The sequence below is a fragment of the Aythya marila genome, assembly GCF_965140915.1.
Source record: "Aythya marila genome assembly, chromosome: 11".
In the NCBI taxonomy this organism is placed as follows: Eukaryota; Metazoa; Chordata; class Aves; order Anseriformes; family Anatidae; genus Aythya; species Aythya marila.
In genome coordinates, this window is record NC_139052.1 from 5,549,212 (window position 1) to 5,564,424 (window position 15,213).

A 15,213-nucleotide genomic window follows, 5' to 3' on the forward strand; every position below is an offset into this window, starting at 1 on the left:
ACCAGTATTTAAAACCTTTATACAATGTATACATGTGTTCTATCTGTATCACCAAATGATAAATGTTTATTAAGAATAATTTTAAATGGTGCTTTTTTTGTTGTTGCTTAAGTGAAAAATACAGTATCCTTAGTCAAAATGTAATAACTATATGGCAACTGATTTCTAGTTTGTTTTATTTGGGGGTTGTTTAGTTTTGTTTTAAGCACAAGACATTTCAAATTGGAATCAAAAACATGCAAGTATTTTGTTATTTTAGTTATCGTATCTATTGTTACTCAATTATTAAAGTGCGGGTGATTATGTAGTGCTGTAATAAAATTGTATTGTGAGATAGAATTATTTCTTGAAATGCTGTTTATTTTGAAATGCCTGTTCTCCGCCCTAAGGGTAAGTGCTTTGAGGCACAGATCCCTCTGCCTTCAGTAAAACATTGTTTTATATTTTAGCAATTTAATTCTCACTCCTTGCTGATCTCACGTATTCTTATGCTTCCAGAAGTTTCTCTTCCGTTTCCGTATGGGTATTCATAAAATCATGTATTGATCAGAGTTGCTAAAACTGACCTTTGTTACCATTCATGTTATCGGTGATAGTTTTGTTTCTACCATCTGAAAGAATTTGACCTATTCATTTTCAGTTTCTGCCACAGCGGCCACATTCTGCCAATCCGGACTGCATGACTCCGCACGGGACTATCCTGCATCAAACCTTGGATTTCGATGAGTTCATACCACCAATACCACCTCCACCCTACTACCCCCCAGAGTACACCTGCACACCTGTGGTAGAGGCACAGAGGTGATTCTTCTTCCCTGTTGTTAGTTACTGCATTGCTCTGAGCTACAGACCGTGAAACTCAAAGAATACGAAGCGAAGTAATGTCTTCTGCTTACGTTAGGTGCTTCTTTTCCAGGGAGATTACATATCTATTCTGCACACTTGTTAGGACTCATGCAGAAATATTTATGTTAAAGCACTGTTGTGATAGAGAAGTGATTGAACTTAACTAAAGGCAAGGATAACAGTACCTGAACTTAAAGCAGAACTGAGCGTATAGATAATCCTTTTATGGTTAACATTGTGCACTTGAAGTTGAATGTGAGATTTAATTTTCTAAGGGAATGATTGGTGTGTATGTGCATTGTTGTGGAGTAGTGAAGGACATGAGTGATTGAAATGGGCTAGTACAGATGGCTGGTATCCAAAATGAAATGCATTTTTTTAAAGCTGTACTATGAATGAGGGATTCATTTTGGCGCTCTGCATTTCCTGAATGAATTTCTTTGTAGTGTATTTGCTTTTGATGCAAAGCAAGCTCTACATCACTGTGGCATAGATAATAGTCTGCCAAATAAATCTAATTTGATTTCCTAAGAGTTAATTTGCCTTGTTTGTGTTTTTAAGTAGAGGACTCCATTTGGACTTTCCTCATTCCCCGTTCAGTGCTTTATATGAAGTCACCATTAACAGCCCAGGAATATTGTATCCAACTGAGCTGCCCCCTCCTTATGAGGCAGTGATTGGAGAGACACCTGCTAGTCAGGTAAGGAAAGCCAAAGGAAATTCTTTACATAGTCTCCAAATGTTCATTATATGAAACACTTTCAGATTATTTTAATGATCTAAAATAATTTGGGAGTTAATTGTACTTTGAGTCAGAGGAACCTTCAAGCCCTGAAGGAGTTGTTTTTTTTCAGTAATTAATATATATATATATATTTTTTTTTTAAGACAAAAGTAATATAAATTATACATTGTTGGGGGGGGGGAGGAGGGGTAGATTGATCATATCTGTGATAAGATATTTTTATGTAGTACTAAATAAGGTTTAGAAGGTCTGTTTATTGTTAAGCATAAAATCAATTTGAGTGCTTTTGTAATTGGGATTATGCTTTGCGTGTACATCAGTATCCAACAGCATAACAGCACCTAGAATATCACAAAAATATAATTTAACAAGACATAATTTAAAGTAGCAAAGTCATGCTCTTTCAAGGAGACCATGAGCTTTAATTTATAGATGTATTAATTAACTGCTAAACTTTGGTATCTGGGGTCAGTGTCAGTACCTTGCATGTCCATCTCAGACAGGTGGGTTCCAGAAGCATTTCTCAGATAGCAAAAAGGAGTGGTGATTTTAAATTACTAAGTGGTGATAATTGCATAGCAAGTTTCCATCTGCCTGATAGCTGCTGATTAGGAGAAGTTACAGGAGCAAAATAAGAACAGGTGCTCCATATCAGAAGTGAAGTATATAGGCAGTGCTAACTAAAGCCTACACAGCAACTTTGTATGTTGCTTTTCATGGCAAAAGCCCTAGCCTATTTTTTGCAGTCAGTGTCACAATCAGTCTGTAAATGGAGGAATCGAGACAAAGTCCAAGACAGTTTTAGGTCTTTAATAGGGAACAAATGGAATCCTAAATTCTTATGTGGTGCAGACGTTCCCATTTAATAAACATCAAGCCACAGGACAGTGTGAACTGAAGCCCTCACTTTGCAATGGAAATCACGGCAGAGCTTTAGCTACAGAAGTGCTTTTGGGAACCATTATGTGACAGTAATTATTAATCTCTTACTGAGCATCAAGCAATAGATTGTGTTTGGTTTTAGATGGATTGAGCTCCTTAGAGTTTTATTAAATTGTATCAAATTAGACTCGGTATTCATGCATTTCATACACAACAAATGTCAGTGCTAATTTAACTGGTTGCATCTAAACAAAAATTGCTGTTGTCATCTGTACTGATTAGGAATTCTGGTTTTATGACCATGGAAAAAAAAGTTTTCCACACTATTTTCCATGGGAGTTATTGACTAGGGTGTAGAAAAGAACAGGCATATCTGGGTGAATTATACCAGTGACTACTTTGTTTTACTGACTTGTAGTCTGTTCAGACTTGTTAAAGCATGTTTTTTCTTACCTTTTTCTATTGATAACTTGGTGACTGTTTGCCAGCCTTTATGTTGAAGAATGTACAAGTCAGTAAGGTTTGTTACACGAGGCAGTGCAGAAAGCTGTGTAAACCCGCATGCCAACTGTTACACGACTGATCTAACTAAATCTTGTCACTGTTATCTCCTACAATTAAAACCATAATTCTCCTTCCTTTCCCCCCACCCCAGGCAAGAAGATTAATCAATTACAAATGCATATAAAGTATATTCAGAAATTATTTTAGATTTACTAGATTGAAGCTCAGATGGCTCTTCTTCAGTAGTGGAGACTTGCCAAAACCTCAACCTTGCACGTAACTGGTTTTATAGGCACTAGACCATTTTATAGGTACTAGACGATGCTACTACATCTGCCAGGTGACTGGGAGAACGTACAAGGCCAATAAACACTTCAGCACAAGTATTCAGCAGATGTTCTTTTGTCATGGTTAAGAATTTGTGAAACGACATAGATTTTAGTAGAACCCTTAGTGTTTAGTGCACAAATAGCAAACACCTTTTAAAACATTATTTCTTCAGAAGTCTAGTTAGAGAAAATAATTATTTTCTGATCCAACTTTCTCCAGCAACAAAAAGCACTCAAGGACACTTCCTGCTTTGGACAAAACTTTACATCCTTTTTACATGCTTATATTTGCTTCCATAAAGTTGTTCTTGCATTACCTATTTGAAAATAAAACTACAATTTCCATTTGCAAAAGTAAACTTTTTGCAGTTTGGTAGTAGGTGTTCAGGTTAGAAAATATGTATCTCCTAGCTGATGAAGGCTATTATTTCAGCATAAGCAGTAGAATACTTCTAAAATGCTGATGTAGTGAATAAAACGTACTAAAGACATGAATGTGTTGTGCTAGATTGAAGCAGAAGAGTAAGCACTTCCACAGTGAGTTCCCAAGAGTCATCTGCAACTTACAGTGACATCACTGATCTTTTTCTTACCACAGATATGACAGTTTTCTTCAAAGAAAAAAAAATCTCTTTTTCAAGCATATTTCTAAAATTATGACTGCTTTTGCCTTTTGTTTGGTTTCCAATCCCCTTTTAATGTATTGCTGAGTTAAAATGTTTCTGGTTCTTTTTTATTTTGGGGGTTATATTCCCAAACCCTTAGGCTTAGAATCACTTCTTAAAATTGTGTCTGAAAAATATTTTTTGATCACTTGGTTAGAGTAAGCTACGGATAGATATGTTTTAGAAATGAGTAGGTGCAGTAAGCTATATGTATATATGCATGCATTAATCTACACTGGCATATGCATTGAAAGCTCTTTTCTTAATAAGTTCAGAGTAATAGTGTTACATTCAATTTTTTAGAAGGCCAGATATAAATTAATCTCTTGACAAAAAGGTTTTCAAAGAGGTGAATGATGGTTATTTCTAAAGTCTGTCACCAACTGTAATGAGCTTTTACTAGTTAATTGTGGCCCTACAGGAGCATATTTGATTCTTTCTACTAAGGATAGTATCCATCTTATTCCCTTTGACCTGTCTTTCTATATTTTTCACATGTATTCTTATGAGCTGTTTATTGGAGCCTTTTTATTAAATATACATACAGTAATCATAATCCCAAAGAACTGCTGAAAATTTAATGAGACTGGCAAAAAGGTTCGACACAAAGTCTATTAAAATCAGTAGAAAGAAAAATTTCCAAATTTCAGCTGTTTATGTATGAAGTCTTTCCAGTGGGACTGATTTTGTATTTTGTTGTTACGATTTTCAAAAGTGGAGGGAAGTTACCCACTTTGATCTACTCTTTCAGAAAAAAGTCACTAGTGTTATCTCCCTTCAGCAATCTCTGACAGGGTGAAGAACACCCTGCCCCTCAGTCGGGCAGTGCTCTTATAGGGCTTAGAAATACAGCAGGTATTAACATCTAGGCAAATACACAGAGGAAAATACGGTTCTTATGATTGTTTTTGTGGTTATTTTTTGTTCTCCATCCTTTTTAGGATGATATAATGTGAAACATAATACGAAAAATATAGAGTATTGGAAGAGACTGTTTTTAATAAGTTTGAAGCACTGCAGACATGCAGGTTTTGTAATGTGGCCATGCAGCCCCAGCTGCTATGTATTCAAGATGAATTTAGCTTGTAGATTCTAGAAAAACAAACTAAGAAATGCTTTAAGCACGTTGCTTTGCACTGCATTTTTCCCAACCCAAAAACATTGTAAAATATTACAATTAGGTTTCAGACTGAATAGCAGCAGATAGTTATTTCATGTTGCCAGCTCTGTATTGTTCAGATCATCAGTGCTATGCTTTGTTTTGGTAAACTGCTGACTAATGTACTGTTTCATTAAACAATTTTCATTTAGGTCACTGGTACTGATCAGCAAGTATCTGAATCAAGCTTGGGTGAGAGGAACATGACCCCGGGCTTCAGCACACAAGGTGATTGATCATAGTGTTATTGCCATCTACTTGGCTGAGATATTTTTGTGTAGGATTTTTGAGCGGGCTTTTACTTCTTTTTTTTGCCTTTGCTAATGTAGAAAGAAGGATTTGCTTCCAAATTGTTCATGGCAAGAACCTTTTTGCAGCCATAAAAGATGTGGCTGGAAGCACAGAGGAATTGAGAAGGGAGTTCTGTTTAACAAAGCATGCTCTGTAGCTCCCCTGGAAGCGTACTCATTGTGATTAAAGCCCTTTGAGGCAGCTACGACAACTGTCATTTCTCTTTGAAGAGTTCTGCGTATAGCAGGCAGTTTGTTTCTCATTGTCAGCAAACATGAGCGCCTGTATGATAGTGCACGTGTCCCCTCTGCATGTTGTAGTTACCCTGCATGGCTTCCAGCAGCCCAGACAAGAAATGTGCTTCCTGAAGCACAGATGTGAATGAGAGTAGCATACGAGTAAAAGCTCAGAGCATGTTATTTTAAGTTAAAAAGTTACTAACAGAGGCCTCCTTAACGTGTCTGTTGCTGTGGAGGGCCCTTTTAAACTCAGTGGCTTCAGCTATGTGGATTGAGTGATGCTGGGTAGTTTGCATTAAATAATTACTGTAGTAAAGCTTCCAATAAATACTTTTCATATAATTTCATATAATGAACAGACTGGTAGGTGTTCTCAGTTAGTACACTTATAGGCAGAGAGGAGCAGCCTAGCAAGGAGAATCTGATCTTAAACACAGTGTCTGTTCTGCATGTAATTGAAGGACTTTAGTTTTCAGAGCCATCAGCTGTCACCTTTAACTACTGCTAAATATTCAAACAAGCAAGCTGATGTTTGACTACTGCAGTGGAGTATGATAACTGAAGGTGACTGGCCTTTAATTTCTGCTATTAACAAGGACTAATGCACAGCTAGGTACTAAAATTCAAAAGTACGTTTGGACTTCACATCTGTCAAACCCCTTCTCCTGCTTTGTATAGTACTCGGGGGGAAAAAAAGTGCCCATGGAAGAATAGCACAGTATGAAGCTGTAAGTACTGTGTAAGGCCCTTGAGTGGTGGAAATACAGTGTAAGGCCCTTGAGGTTGAAAATGGTACAAACAGCCCCAGTCTAGCTATCAGTTAAATCCAACCAAACCAGAGTTAAGACAGTGAAGATCTCTGCTCTGAAGACAGGCATAAACTTGATACTTTAATTTATCCAGTTATCCAGATAACTTCATAGGTGTTTCGAAGCCTCAGTTAAAAGAGTATGTTGAAAAGAATCGTCTCATTAGGTAAAAAACGTTTGGGGACCCATCACATATATAAATGGTCCAGTAAACTACTGCAGTTTGAGCAGTGCATGTTAAGCATTTTTAACATAGTGTAGCTGCACAGATGTATTTCCAGAAGTGATTATAATGACCTTTTTGGCAATCTTGTAATTGTGTTGTAAGTATTACAAATCTATTGCCTAGGAACCCCAAAAGAAAATAGTTGGCTTGATCTATTTTATGTAAGGAAAAAATGTCTTTCATAAAATCTAATTTCATGAATACTTGTTTTTCATGTTGATAGTTAATTTCTGCCTATTGTGAAAAGCTTTCTGCTTCCTAGACACCAAAATTTGGGGGTGCTTATGAGCATTCCCTTATTCACTGCAAGATCCTATTTTTCTGTTTCTGTGAACACAAAAGTTAAAATAAATTTGTCTCATCAGTATGGTTAGTGACAGCTGTTATGCAGAAGAGGGTATCAGAGGATGCTGAGCTGAATAGAATAATGTGATTTATATTTGTAAGTATTTTGATTTCGGATGTAGGGCCTTCTCAGGAATTTCAGTCAGATCTGGGAAAAATGTTGCTTATATTACTGGAGACTGGGAGGTGATGTGATCTAGTTCAATTTCCTTAATTTCTGTCACAAATTTGGGAATAATGCAGAGCCAAATACTTATTTTCATACACAGAGTCACTTCCATCCATAACGTCTGTATGAACACGTGGCAGAGGAGGTGTTAACGATGTCAGTTTGTAGTACAGAGGGCTTCCAAGATGATGTGGCCCTGCACAGAATGTTTAGCTTGTATCTGAAACGTGAGTGTCTGATTTCTTAGGTTGTGTGCCAGAGATGTGATGTGAAGAGTTCTCATTTGTATAGATCTTAAATATATGTTTGAAGGAAGTTATGCCTGGCTAGAAAGCTCATACTTACAGTAGTGATAGGTTTGGAAGCAATCAGAGCCTTGTTTTTCCAGCATTTCTGTAAAGCATTACTTTGCCTACCACCACATGCAATCTCTCACTGTTAACCAGAGAAACCAGCAGTGGCAGATCTGCTGCTAGCCAAATGTAGTTTCAGATGGGACTTTGGCTTCAGTGCTCAAAAATGTTTATTAGCTGATGGAAGTGGTTGACAACACAAATTACCTTTGCTGAAAGACACTAAAAACAAGTAAATTATGTTACTGCTTTGGCATTCTGTCACCTGAAAGGTTTGGAATAATTATTGATCTACGTGACAATTCCCAAATGTAAATTAGGATATTGAAGTTGGTGGTGCAAGAAGTCTTCCTTTTTCTCTGGGTCTCTTGTTTTGCAGTTTCTGGTGAGAGTACCTCGCTGATGGTCTCTGAGGCTGCCGATGTCCCAGACCACAGCTGCTCCTCCGAAGATCTTTGTTCGCTGGAAGTTCAGGGGTCTCTCCGTTCGGCAGATTTTTCTCCCTGCTGTACGAGCCGCAAAGGGGCTACAGGCCAGAGCTGCAGCAGTCTGGATTACAGCATCCGCTGCAGGTCCCACAGAACTTGCTCAGAGGGTTTTCCTGATGAGGATGACAGTTTGCACAGCAGAGCATCTACAGACAAGTCACAAGGACAGGAAAATGAGAACTGTGCTCACGGCAGATCCTCAGACTGTTCCTCAGTGAATTTCAGCCCCTCAGAAAGAGAATTGCAGAGTTCTGCTCAAGAAAGCAATGTCACAGCACATTTGAAAGAAAAGAAGATCTGCTGTATGGTCTCTAGCCAGCCCGCTGTCCCTTCCCAGACTGCTCCCTGTTTTGGACCTCCAAATACTGCATCATATGTGAGCAGCCCCGAGAGTACTGTCCAGCAGCACCATGGGACAAAATGCCGAAATTCAAATATAGTCCGATCATTGAGCGATCCTGTGTCGTGTTCGTCTTATGCAGAAGGTAGGTGTAGTGTAACGAGGATGACGGAGCTTGGACCTAATGAGTGATGTTGGTTTAATGCATTTGGTGCTGCTGTACATCGTGAAACTTTTCAGTGAGGGTTGACTGACATGTGAAGACTTAATTCCGTGCACATCTTCTAGATCTATTTTTTTTTTAAGTGAAAGTGGTAAAAATGACAGTGAAATTAATTTTGGATTTTCTGAATTGTACCAGCCTTTCTGCGCTGATCAAAAAACCATCCCCTGAGTAGATGCTTCCACTCCTCTTTTACTGTTATATTGAGAAACTGAACTACAAGGTTGAACAATAGCTGGGTTCTATGTGGGAAATGATTAATTGAGCTGTCATGCTTATAATACAGCAGGTTGTGTTTCCTGAAGGTGACACTGACATTGACAGGACTGGTTCATTTCAGAGGCAGTCACAATGTAACTGTATTGGACTGTACCGTGACAAGTTTTAAAGAAAAAATAAATGAAAGATGAGGCACATGACAAGTTGATGAATGAAAAGGAAAGCTTTTGACTGCTGAGGATTAAGCATCTTCTGCTATGGATCTCCTTTTAGACAAGTTGGGAAGAAGAGAGGAGTTGTTAGCTGAACCCTGTATCTTCATAAAAATCAGCTTATTGGTGGAAAATAAATGTTTGCTTTAGAAGGGAGTGGCTTGGTCAAATAACAGCAGGAATGTAGATCTGTCTGAAGCATTTGAAAAGTACAGGTTTTACAAAAGGATGTAAACTGGAGAGATTCAAAGGGGTGACTGGGAGTAGTGGTTTGAAAATAAAGATGAAAGCTTTGGGAGTTGTCAGATGATGCTGATACATATGCATTCACTGGGCTTTCTAAGGCTTCTAGAGAAAAAATCCTGACTACATCAGAACAAAAGTAGACGAAATGCTGAAATGACTGGTTTCATTTAGGAAGATGAAGTGTTGGTTCTATTATATTTTTGGCATCATTATTCTGTTCCTATGAATTTCAGAGACCTCATACCTAGTTCAGTAATTGAATGTCTTGTACCTTTAGAAATCTGGCTTCAGCATGCTGTCGAGGAAATGTGAATCTTTAATCTAGAAGTCTGCACTTTTTTAATGAAATTTCCTCGGCTAGGATATGTAGGTGCTATGAAGCTGCTGTGCAGACAGTAAGTAGGAATTTCTGAATCCTTTACACTGTGCCAAACATGAGAAGAACAGCCCTTTCTCTTCTGGATTGCATTGTGTGAGTTTTCCATATTGAGCTCCATATGCTCTCTGAGTAGTGTTTGACAGAGATATTAATGTAGGCAGCCGTATCTATGTGCTCTAGCTGACTGCTGGGACATCTGCCCTAACAGATGCTCTGCCATCATTCTTAACATGTCCTAAATACATCCATCATCTTTTCTGGAGGAGTGGCATATTTAATTTATTATCGCTATAGGAATTATTCTAATTTCCAAGTTCCCTAGTTGAGAACAGGGGTTAAACATGACTGAGATTTAACTGGTCTTAGCAAAGATTGTAATAATGAATAATGAAGCAGAGATAGTTCTAGAGATACTGGTCACACATGGCAGAGCGGGAGCATGAGATGGGGTAACTCCGAGGGAATGTCTTGGTGCTGGCCTAGTTCTCTGGTATGCTGTGTACAGAAGACTCTTTAAAACCGAATGTTCAAGAGAAGCACTTGAGTTTAGATCTGCACATTTCTTTCATTTATATTTTTGGCAAACTAGAATTTGCAAAATTTTACTCTGTGAAGGTTTTCACTACTTCATTTCACGCACCTTCCTCGCTCTACTTGTTGATGACCTTTATTTGGAAATCAGAAGTGGCACAATTCTGCTAACGTGTACAGGCTGCTTGTAGCAGCCCTTAAGCACACTTGTCCTAAGCTGTGACACACAGCTGAAGTTCTTTATACTCAGCTCACTTAAAGAAGCATTTGATCTAGGTTTGTCATAACTGACTGCTGGTCTAACTGCATCTCATTGAGACTAATAAGTCATGTAAGAGACACGCTATAGATTTGGGGGATTTGAGGATTGGGGGAGCTTCAGGCATTTTCACGAATGGGAAAATGTAATGGTCAGGTCAGTAAGTGGGGTTTAGCTTTGCCCTAGGATCCCGTCTTTTTGCTTTAAAAAAAATAACTCACGGGCTGATTAACCTGCCCACAGAAGTCAATGGTAACAGATTTAGAAGTGCAACCTTAAAGTTAACTGTGTAGGGCTTTTTTTATTTTTCAAATTGGCCTTGAATGTTACTGTGATTGCACTGCACCTAGTTTGGAGCATAAATTATTTGGCACAGGGTTGTTGCATGAGTGCAATAGGGTTGTAACAACTGGGTAGGCTTTTAGACTGATAACACGAGTCACGTGCTTCAAGCACGTCTTGTCAAGATGGACTCAGTAATTCCCCCATTTATCATTTAATGCTGAAAGTGAGTTTATTTGTTTTAAAGTATCTGTCATTTCTAGTATAGAAACTAGATAAAAGTTTGGTGTAATAGCTGTCTTTATAATCACTGTGTAGTCCCTGATTTTAAGTCTCCAATTCCCTGATTTAAGTCTCATGCATTCACATAAAATCTCTATAAAAAAATTTTACCACTTTAAAAAAAAAGGGAGGATTGGGGGGGTGAACCTTACAAATGAGAGGTTTGCACGTTTTCCTGTCTTTTCTCCATAAAGTTTATCATAGCAAAGGAGGACAGAATCAACTTTGAGCACTGATCTTTGTTTCAGTAAACTTGATCTATACCAAAATGCAGAGATTATGACCACGTGGCTCTGTCAGCTGCGTGTCCTGGGATACTCCAGGGTGATTATGGTAGTGTCTGTGCTCCATGTAATTCAGAGTAGTGTCCAGTATTGTAGTTTTGTCTCTGGCACAGGTTTGTTAAGCAGGGTAATAAAGGATGGGAAGATGGAACTTCTCGAGTGTCTCCTCTCATTAAGCATGCTGTGATTCATGTGTTGCAGTGTGTCAGCTCCATGAGGAAAATTCAAGACAGGACAGTGGCTGTCTCTTTGCTTACTTTTCTGTGCAGCATCTTATGTTTGTTTGACTTCATTTCATTATTTTCATTACAAACTTTCCCTAAAGATATGAAAGAAAACCTCTACTAATCTACCAAGAAGTTTAAAATAGTTTTCAGTTCTGAAAACAGGCACAAACACACCCAGCAGAATGGAAGGGCTTATTCCATCTTGCCTGTCAGAAGCTTGAGATCAAAAACAGTGCAGTGTTAATTACAGCACAGTGTGATCTTGTGATCATGAATGCTTGTGCTGGCATCCCAGAAACACTGTCATTAGAAGACAGCTACATCCAGAGCTGTTTGCTGAAGCTCTGGAAACATTTGTTATTAATTGTATCACCAGTAACCTTAATGGTCACCTACCCAGGATGTTTCTGAATATAGTAGTTTCTCTTTGTGAATGGACATCTTGCAAGTAGTATTGCAGCTGAGTAGATTCGTTCTGTAAAGGAGATGATAAAAGATCCAAACGATCCAAATGTATTTTTCCTTGCTCTCAGCACAGGATAACAGGGCTTGATTGTGCTGTTTCTGTCTGTCTGTCTTTGGTTCAAGGTGATCATTGTTCCTGGACTCCTCCTGCATATAGACGGCATCAAGATGCAGGATTATCTCCAGCAACATTAGAAACAGGTGAGGATCTGTTTTCTAAAGCAGGATTGTGTAGATTTCATTATTTTGGTTTAAAAATTAAAATAAGCTCCTGATAGAGAAATATGAGTAAGAAAGTTTGGAGTAAAAATTGCTCAGTAACAGCACAAATGCATGATGTACAATTCCAACAGAACCGTACTTACATGTGTTCACCGAGCACACCTCTTGCCAGACTCCTGGTTCTTGTACTAAATATAGTGGATTGGGTTTCTTTGTCTCACAGCATACTGTGAAGAGCAAAAACGGATTCTCTACACATGCAAGCATGAGGCGTGGAGGCAGAACTTTCTCATTCTGTTATGTTGCTTTATTTATTTATTTATTTTGGACACCGCCTTTGATCACAAATCACAAATGCTGCTATTGAAGACTCTTAGTTTAGCATTTTTGCTTTCTCTGTATTTCTCACCAATCTCTCATATGTGATTCCCCACTTATCATTTTTGGGGCCTACCTAGAAGCAAGGGGAACTTTATCCTTAAAGCCAAACGAGCTAAAACATTCCAAGTTACATATGTAACAACGAGTAGCTGGCATTTCCCCTTACCAGTAACGTTCACTGAAATCGCTGAAAGTAAAGGTAACAAAAACGCCTGATTTATGAAGCACTTTAATTATTCCCACACTCTCCCTAAATACAGCCCTTCTTGGTCATGAGAATGAATTGTACCTTGACCTTTGGTTAAAAGGTTTCCTCGATGACATGTTTTTGTTATCTCTGGAGAAAACAGACAATTTATGACAAAATCTTTTGTGAAGATACTTGACTTGCCTTGTTGTGTGTGTTTTGTTTTGTTTTGTGGTTTTTATTTGTTGTTCTGGTTTGTGTAAAACATTTACTTTAAAGATATTCTTCCCCCCCCCTTCTTTTAGTTCCTGTTTCTGATTCTCATATGGCTGCCTCTGCTTGTCAGCATTCTTTGAGCAGTTTCCTACCAACTGGAAAACAGAGGGATACAAGGAAAATTGATTTCCACTTAAAGCCAAAGGCTTTGCGAACAGCCTCAAAAGAGCGACCACGCTCTTTAGTGGACCTTAAGGCATATAAAGACACCAAAATTTTAGTTGCCAAATTTTTGGAACATTCAAACTGTAATCTCCCTCCAGAAGTACGTCATGTAGTGAACAGTATACGATCAGTAATAAAATCTGATGAAAGACACATGGAAGAAGCCATCTTCAGTGCCAATATTATAGACCAGGTATGTCACTCATGTTCTAAAGATTTGCTCAACTTTGATGAGACATGTGCCTTATGAAAATGTTTTTATAGTTTTGAATAGTTCAGAGAATTATTACAAATGATATCTTGTGGTAACATGGCTTTAGTAGGAAATAATTTGTATTTATCAAGCAGTAATGCATTTTACACTGAGGCAATTATACATGCATTTTAAATTCTTCAGCTGAAGCCAGTACTGGTAAAATCCTAAAAGAGATCTGTAGGGAACTGAGTTTACACATTGGTAGTCAGCGATATCTCTTATTTCCAAAGGCTTTTTAAACCTGAGGTGTAGTATTCCCTACATAAATTTGTGGTGATACATGGAGATAGCATGGATTCAAGAACTGACTTGGATCTGTTGATCTGTTGTGTCCTTTTTTATTATTTTTTTTTAAGGCAGATGTATTTGTACAGCATTAGCTGCTAGCTGAAAAGAAAGAGGAGATAAACAAGCAGGGCCACAATCTATCAAAATAGAACACCGCAGTTACCCTTACTTCTCCTGACAAGAAGAATGACAGTGACCCTTGCTATTTTTAAGAAAAATAATTGACACTTCATGGTTTTGAGAGAGAATAAAACAAATGCAAGGCTTGGTAGGAATCATATAAATATTAAAACAAACAAACAAAAAACTAGTAGTGGTAGCAACACTTATAATCTAATGCATGTTTAATAATATGTCTATTGATTTCATTAATTTTTTTTCCAGGAAGGAAGGTGATGAATCACCTCTTGCTAGTATTGTTGCCAGAATGAAAGCTATAAAAGTGAAGTTCCTTTTACACTGTCAGATGCAAAAAGCAGAATGGTCTTAGCACTGACTAACCATGTTCAGGTTGATGGTAGACCTTCCAGAGCTGGACAGATGATCAAGGATGCATGTTTGGGGCTGTTTCTCCATTATGAGTTAGTATTTGTGGCATTAGTCTGATGATCCCTAAGTGACGGAAATTTGCTAAGTATTAAAACAAGATACAGTAATGCTTAAATTGCAGGGTGTTTATTTTTATTGTGAGATAGTTTGATGTAGCAGGAAATGTACAGCATTTAAAAAAGCTTGTTGCAAGATTGTTTTTTGCTAACTATGAAGTAGAACAAAGCAGCATCGCTGTATCAGTTAACCTTACAGTCAGGTCATTATGCAAGCAGTACTACTATAACATACTTAATAGAGAGTCAGTGTGGAATTAACTTTTAACATTTTTATTGCTTTACCGGATTTGCAGGTCATTAAATCTGCAAGGTTAGAAAGCTGAAAACAATTTATTTAAACTAAAAAAACAGTTTATCCCAAAACAAAGCAGTATGAAAGAATTTGAGTGTTTATGTAACTCATTAAACTAGAAACCAGTGGCTGAATATTTACCCTGTTCAGGTTTCTTTGATCCAAGGGGACATAGATTTTTCACAATAAAGCAAAAATTCTAGTAAAGATATATTTTCAGCCAGAAAACGTTATTTATCAGTACAAGTCCAGGCTATCCCAGCAATCTACTCAGGAAGTTACAGCATTTTGGTGAAATGGTTGTGCAATTCAGATCTGTGAAGCAGTTGGATACTTCTGTTAACAACAACATGCTTGTTTATCAGGCTTGCAAGGTTCTTTTTTCTTCTTACACGGATCTTTTATAAGGCAGAACTGCCACCTTTTCCACTGGTCCTTTTCATTCATATATAAACAAATACCTGCTCGCCCCTTTGCTGATATGATACTACAGTAGTGGTGCGAGGCCTGACGCCTTTCAAGCCTGCCTTTGCTTGCCA

The 15,213-nt window shown here is 37.8% G+C and overlaps 1 protein-coding gene across 1 annotated transcript in view; it reads left to right on the plus strand.

Moving 5' to 3' along the window:
- Positions 1-15,213, plus strand: part of ENTREP2 (endosomal transmembrane epsin interactor 2) — a 129,955-nt gene that overhangs the window by 113,994 nt on the left and 748 nt on the right. Inside the window, exons 6-11 of the mRNA XM_082769542.1 lie at positions 641-801; positions 1,408-1,546; positions 5,283-5,358; positions 7,942-8,535; positions 12,123-12,200; positions 13,095-13,423. Coding sequence (XP_082625668.1) covers positions 641-801; positions 1,408-1,546; positions 5,283-5,358; positions 7,942-8,535; positions 12,123-12,200; positions 13,095-13,423 — 1,377 coding nt within the window. The remainder of the gene's footprint in view (positions 1-640; positions 802-1,407; positions 1,547-5,282; positions 5,359-7,941; positions 8,536-12,122; positions 12,201-13,094; positions 13,424-15,213) is intronic.